The sequence below is a fragment of the Thalassophryne amazonica genome, chromosome 5 (genome assembly GCF_902500255.1).
Source record: "Thalassophryne amazonica chromosome 5, fThaAma1.1, whole genome shotgun sequence".
NCBI lineage: Eukaryota > Metazoa > Chordata > Actinopteri > Batrachoidiformes > Batrachoididae > Thalassophryne > Thalassophryne amazonica.
The window spans coordinates 4,285,490-4,292,555 of record NC_047107.1 but is presented as its reverse complement, the minus strand read 5'-3'; the positions used below and the strand labels follow the sequence as shown (position 1 = coordinate 4,292,555).

Sequence of the window (7,066 nt, the reverse complement as noted above, 5' to 3'; positions counted from 1 at the left end):
ACAACCTCTTTACACTCCTACCTTCAGGCAGACGTTACAGGAGTGTGAAGTCCAGGACCACAAGACTAACAAACAGTTTTTATTCACAGGCCATCAGACTTATAAACACATCATACACTACCTCCTCTCCCCTCCCACCCTGAACTGTTTTTTTAATTTTTGCCTGTTTACACTATATTACACCTTAAATACACCGTACTGCTGCTACTAAAATACTGTTTACATAGGTTTATTTATATTTGTTCTGAATACTACTGTCCACATCCGTTACTCCTGATTTGCACTCTCTGAATCGCTGCTCTACATATTTGCACAATTTGCACAATAACTTGTGTTTTTTTTTTTTTTTTTAAACATTTCACCTTTTCCTCTCTCTCTCTCTTTCTTTCTTTTTAAGATTATATTGGTGAATGGAGGAATAGCAAAGTAAGAATTTCATTGTATAGTGTGTTTCTGCTGTACATATGACAATAAAACTCTTGAATCTTGAATCTTAAGCTCAGATACACGTTACAATGAGAACTGGACCTTTCACATCAGAAAAATGTATGTCAAAGCTAACCGCTTTCAAATAATGTGCAAAATGCTAAAATGCTTTTGCATCCCTTCATAAAAGATGTTCCCGCTATTTTGGCTAATGTGGAATTCCTGTTTGGCTGACCTGGTAGAGTTCTGGTCTTTAGTTTGAGCAGTCTGGGGTTCAATGCCACTGCCGTCTTGGCCACAAAGGTTCTCTGGTCACACAATCATAAACAATATTTTCGTTTTAATGGTGTCTGCAGCAGGGCGCGCATGTGCGCATACGTGAGCTTTTGACAAAAGCGGAAGTTAGCTTTAACCTAGCAGAAATTAACGTGCACACTGACGTCCTCAAAATGTCTTTAATCAGTTTACAAAAACAACGTTTTCAGTTTTAGAACTGTTTATTTCTTGCTAGCTTTTACACAATATATGATAGATTATATTTACACACAAATGAAATAGAGTTTACAGCTAGCAAGACCAGCCACTGACGTCACTGAGTGGCTGTCACCCCCGTCCCTACAAAAAAAAAAAAAAAAGGAACAGAATAAAACACAGTGTGACTTTGTAACCTCTTAAATAGGTCCAGGTTAGCATCTCTGAAGTTGTCCAAGGTCTGTGTCCCAAGAATGTTCCCTGTGAATTTGAAGACCCTGGTAGTAAGAGGACTGGACTGACAGACAGACGGACGGATGGATGTACAGACGAAAAGTCTTTGCAATACCCAATGGTCATATTTCAGGGCTGGATCCAGAGTGAAAATCTGACAGATGCAATGATAAACTAAAAATCGTACGCGTCATGTTATTCAATAACCTTCATTCTTTTATTTAGCTTTTTCTTATCGTGCACCCGCTCTGTGGAACGGTCTTCCTGCGACCGTGAGACAGTCGGAGTCTGTGGACATTTTTAAGTCAAGACTTTTTAAGTCAAGACAGATTTTGTGTTCATTTAAACATTGAAAACCCCATTTAATGTATATTTTACATGATATCTTAATCAAACGTGCCTCAGTGACTCTCATATTTGAAAGTGAGGTGCAGACTGACACTCACTATCACCTGACAAAGATTCCAGATATTTGAATTTAATATTGAAAAGCCCATTTGGTGCACATTTTGCATTATATCTCAACCAAAAGTGTCTCAGTCATTCTCAATGAACAGACTAAGTTTGACCCACATCCAATCTGTATTGCAGATTTAGTGGATATTTGATTATTTTCAACATTGAAAAACCCTTTTTAATCTATATTTTGTATTATAATTTATCTTATGAAAAGTCACTTTTAACAGGACTTTGAGCCTAAAAAAGTAAAAATGTGTGGAACAGTGAAGTCATGCTGGCGGAGGTTTGCGCGCTGCGAGCGCGGCGCTCTGGTTTGGTCTGTTTTGCTGCTGCTTGTTGTGTGACCTGCAAACATTCTTGTAGCTGGGGTTGTGTGGTGGCGGCGCCGCGGCCCGGCGGCAGAGGGGCGGGCTGCACCCAGCAGAGGTGAGAGAGGGGAGAGAGGAGGGATGTTTGACTGGGGGAGGGGGTCGGTCTCAGGAGGGAGGCGGGGGTGTGGAGGGCTGAGTTTAAAAAGGCAGGCAGCTCCCACAGTCACACAATCTGCATCCAACTCTTCCCAGAAACTCTTCCTCGGCTTCCTGATCTCTGACTCTGGTCTCTGAGCTCTGGACTTTTTCTTTCCCACTGAGCTATAAGGATTTTAAAGAATCTTTTCTACTTCACGATGGAGGCCACCTCTGTGGAGTACGGAGACACCTATGACTACTACGATGACAACGAGACCGCCTGTGACTTCTCAGAGTGGGAGCCATCCTACTCCCTCATCCCTGTGTTCTACATGCTGATCTTCATCCTGGGCCTGTCGGGTAATGGCGTCGTCATCTTCACCGTCTGGAGGTCCAAATCCAAACGCCGGGCAGCAGATGTCTACATTGGTAACCTGGCCCTGGCCGACCTGACCTTCGTGGTGACCCTGCCTCTGTGGGCGGTCTACACAGCGCTGGGCTACCACTGGCCCTTTGGCGTGGCACTCTGTAAGATCAGCAGCTATGTGGTCCTGGTCAACATGTATGCCAGCGTTTTCTGCCTCACCTGCCTGAGCTTTGACCGTTACCTGGCCATCGTGCACTCCCTGTCCAGCAGCAGGCTGCGTTCCCGGGCCACCATGCTGGCCTCACTGGGTGTGATCTGGTTCTTGTCGTGTCTGCTGGCTGTTCCCACACTCTTGTTCCGCACCACCGTGTACGAGCAGAACAACAACCGAACGACCTGCGCCATGGACTTCAGTCTGGTGACCATGAACCAGAGGCACGAGTCCCTCTGGATAGCTGGACTCAGTTTGTCCTCATCAGCTCTGGGCTTCCTGCTGCCATTCCAGGCCATGACCATCTTCTACTGCTTCATCGGCTGCACGGTCACACGGCACTTCAATAACCTGCGCAAGGAGGACCAGAAGAAAAAGCGGCTTCTGAAGATCATCACCACGCTGGTGGTGGTGTTTGCAATCTGCTGGACGCCGTTCCACGTGCTGAAGAGCATGGACGCCCTATCCTACCTGAACCTAGCTCCCAACTCCTGCGGCTTCCTGCGCTTCCTGCTCCTGGCTCACCCGTACGCCACCTGTTTGGCGTACGTCAACAGCTGCCTCAACCCCTTCCTGTATGCCTTCTTTGACCTGCGCTTTCGTTCTCAGTGTCTGTGCCTCCTCAATTTGAAGAAGGCTATGCACGGCCACATGAGCTCTATGTCGTCCACGCTCAGCGCCCAGACTCAGAAGTCTGAGGTCCAGTCCCTGGCCACCAAGTTGTAGAGCGGGCAGGTGAAGGTGGAGCAGGGCTGCGGGACAGTTTGACCTCCAACCTTTGGAACGCTTGTAAAAATAAGGATTTTGCGTTCAGAGCTGGTGAGGTGATGAATGCTGGACTGCCGTGGCTCTCATGAGACTTCCGTGGACTTGGGGAGCTTGAACGAGCCAGTGCCTCAGAGAAGATGCCTATTTTTTGTTCCATTTAGTGACTGAGGCAGCGCGCTGTGCCGCTGCCTGTTGTTTCTGTTTGTCTTTACACTGGATGAAGCCTAATGCTGTATTTTCGTACCAGAGCTGCAGGTTTTGCACCTGTCTGGTTTCTGGTGAGCACTTGTTGAATGATGACAGGGAAACGTGTCCGTGCTGTTTGGAAGGCGAGTGAGACATCAGAGGAGAAAAGGTGTCGTGGTTTAATGATGTGTTTGGAGTCGGGGGGAGACGGCAGATGGCTGCTGACAAATGTTGTGGAACGAGAACCTCACACGTACTGATGTCTGTGTTTTATTCTTTCACCATGCTGGAACTAACTACTGCATTAAAGATGAAGTGGCTTCATGGCTCTGATCCGTGTGTCTGTGTGGATTCATTATCAACACAGAAAAATCTCCACAGTGGAAAGATGAAAAAAAAAAATCTCACATTCTTTCACAGATAAAGTAAATATTTAGAGAAATAAATGCTGTTGTCCTTTGAAGTGTGTTGTCTGGGTGGCGAGTGGCCCCAGAGGGCCGAGAACGTCCACACCTTCATTCTAACTACAGATCTCCAATCCCCCTCCACTCACAGCATCCAGACTGGAACTGGATTACAGTCGTTCTGACAATGTGGATTCCAAACCGGTTTGTTTCACCTTTTGTCTTCATGTAAAAGCAGCAGTACACCAAAAAAAAAAAAAACTATTTAGTGTCTGGAATCAGTGTGACTGTGTGTGTGTGTGTGTGTGTGTTTGTTTTTTAAACAACAAAAAACGTTTTTTTTCATTTCCAAAACTGAAAAAAAAAGAAGAGATAATTACAAATTTGATATGTTTGTTCTCCTCTTTAGGGGTTTTTGTGTGTGTGTGTGTGTGTGTATGTGTATGTGTGTGTGTATGTGTGTGTGTTCTCATTTTGATTTTGTAAACAAATATAAACTACAAGTGTCTTTTAATTAGTTTATGAATAAAATTTGGGTTTTTATTAAAAGATGAATGAAGAAATGATGGACTGATTTCAAAGCCTCTCAGTTTAATGTCCAGTGGACGGGGATCACCTCTGATGGACAGAAAGCAACGTGGGGGGGGGTGCAAAACAAGTCTGTATTTGTCCGCTGCAGTCTGAGTGGGCGGGGTTAGTTAGCGGAGGAGGGCCGTGGTTCGGGCTGCCACCTTTCAGAAATGAACATAAAGGTCACCCACCACAACGTGAGGACATTTTTACTTTAAGAAGAGGAAATAAAAAATAAAAATGTTTGTTTGTCTACAGTTTGCCTCGTTGTCACTCACGCTGTCCAGTCAGGGGTTGGACTTGCCCCACTCACGTCTGTACGTTTACAAACGTTTTTGCTTCTTTGGACGTGGTGGCGTTTCAGGTGTAGATGTGCCAGACAACCAGGCAACCAGGCAACAGAACCAGAAAGGTGGGCACAGGGAGATGCAGAGGTGACAGTCTGAGGTCTGTCTGCTGTACCTGGTGTGGGGTCAGAGGACGCTGGCAGCAATTAATATTTCCTGTGTTTTACTTTGTTCATTATTCAGTTTTTATGAGTGTGTGAGGGACATTTATGACAATACGCAGCAGTTTACGTGCTGTATTGATTCAATATGGGGCGCAACAATTAAGTGTCAAATGAAAGACAATTCTGTATTTTAAGGGAGGGGTGGCAACCCCAGCTGTGGTTAGCACTGGTGCGCAGCAATGGGCGGAGCCAAGGCTGCAGCACACCAATGAGACAGAGGAGCAGCAAACTGCTGTGAAAGAAAAGAAGAAACTGGAAGAGTTCATCGCTGCAGCATGAGGCGGCCAGAAGGTGGCGCTGTAGAGGTCTCTGTTATCTGTTGGTCATCCTGACAAAGGCAACAATGGAGCCTGAAAACAGTCACGTGGTTCTGTGCTTCTTTATCACACACACACACACACACACGTGTGTGTGTGTGTGTCAGGATCAGTCTTCCAAAAAAAAAAAAAAAAAAATCTTAATCCAGAACATGTTCATATGTTGTGAACTTGTCGTGTTTTGCCTTTTTGTGGTATTCCGTACATGGCGGGCGTGTATGTCACCACCTTCACGATGGAAATGAGACACTTTTTCACCAGGAAAGTGAGCGGTGACGCGTGTGTTTGAACACTCAGTGACACACCTGTAACCGCCTCCTGAAATACATCAGCATGTTCCAGCCGAGCAAAGCTTCCATCCGTTAACCGCTAACTGAGGTGCTCGCTTGCCATATTCACACTCACAGTTTTAGCACTTTGGTGTTGCATCAACGTTAATAGAGCAAATTTATGTACGTACATAATTTACTAACCGACCAGCAGAGGGCAGATGTACTGTTAAAAAAAAAAAAGAAAAAAAATATGATCAATAAGTCCCAGAGTCAACGGAGTTACCGACATACAAGCTCAGGTTTGTGAGTCACTTCAGTAAAATAATTTTTTTTTACAGTGTGTGATGTCATAAAGTGAACATTCTGTGATCAAAGTCAGTCATATGTGACAATAGCTACGTTTACATGGACACTTTATTTCTGATCTGATTGAATTCTATCCGATTGGTGGATCAGATTGTCCTATTTACATGAACGTGCCCTAAAGTGATCCGCTTGCTGTGCGTTTACATTCACCATGGTTACGATCCGATTCAGTCAGTACAGCAATCCCATAATGCTTTGCGTTGTGACGTCTGCCGTTTGTGACATACGCAAATGAGTTGTACCCGGAAGCAGCCTGTATAAACAATGGATTTGTCACCTGGACTAATCAAGATTACTGTTATTTTTTGCGCGTTTCTTTTGAAACTGCAGCATCACAGGAACATGCTTCTTCTTCAGGATTTGTTCAGAAAGAAACGAGCGCGGCGGAATGTGTTTTTACGTGATGTAGCACGGAAAGCCGTAATGAAAATACCGACGGATTAAACAGCTGATTTATGAGCCAAATGAAAAAGAAGCCTTGGAGATCAGACGGAGCTTTGAGGAAACGCATCATATTCCTCAAATAACTGACGGGACTCACAGACACATGCAGGTAGGTTATTTCTGAACGTCTGTCGTTTTCATTGACCCACAATAAGTAATGTCACAGCTACCACTTTTATGACTTCTAACTTTTTTCTGGCTTTTAGGTAGAGTCCACTATGAAATCTCACAAAACTTACTTTTAAACAATGAACTTTTGCAAAATATGACAATAAATCAGTTTCATGAATAAATGAAACAAACCTTGTGTGTGAGGCCTTTTTACTTTTCCTACTTACTTTACTCAACTAAAACAAGTTGTTTGCTTTGAGATTTTGCAACATCAGTTGCAAAATGCCTGGAAAAGCCCAAGATTCCAATGTTTTGTGCCATTCAGACCTTTGAGATTTCAACAACTGCCAAATACCTTTCAAACTTAAGAGGAAAAAATTCATATCCACTATACCCTGTGCGTTGTTCACCTGATTTATTCTTAAGAATAATAATGACTCATTAAGCATCAGAATTTTAAAATACATAACCATTTTCTGTTTTAGAGTGTGAAAAACACT

The 7,066-nt window shown here is 44.0% G+C and overlaps 1 protein-coding gene across 1 annotated transcript; it reads left to right on the top strand.

Moving 5' to 3' along the window:
- The first annotated feature begins 2,145 nt into the window (after positions 1-2,145).
- LOC117510051 (apelin receptor A) lies at positions 2,146-3,899 on the top strand. The gene has a single exon (XM_034169666.1). The coding sequence runs from the start codon at positions 2,258-2,260 to the stop codon at positions 3,341-3,343; it is 1,086 nt and encodes a 361-aa protein (XP_034025557.1). The 5' UTR covers positions 2,146-2,257; the 3' UTR covers positions 3,344-3,899.
- Positions 3,900-7,066: the final 3,167 nt, after the last annotated feature.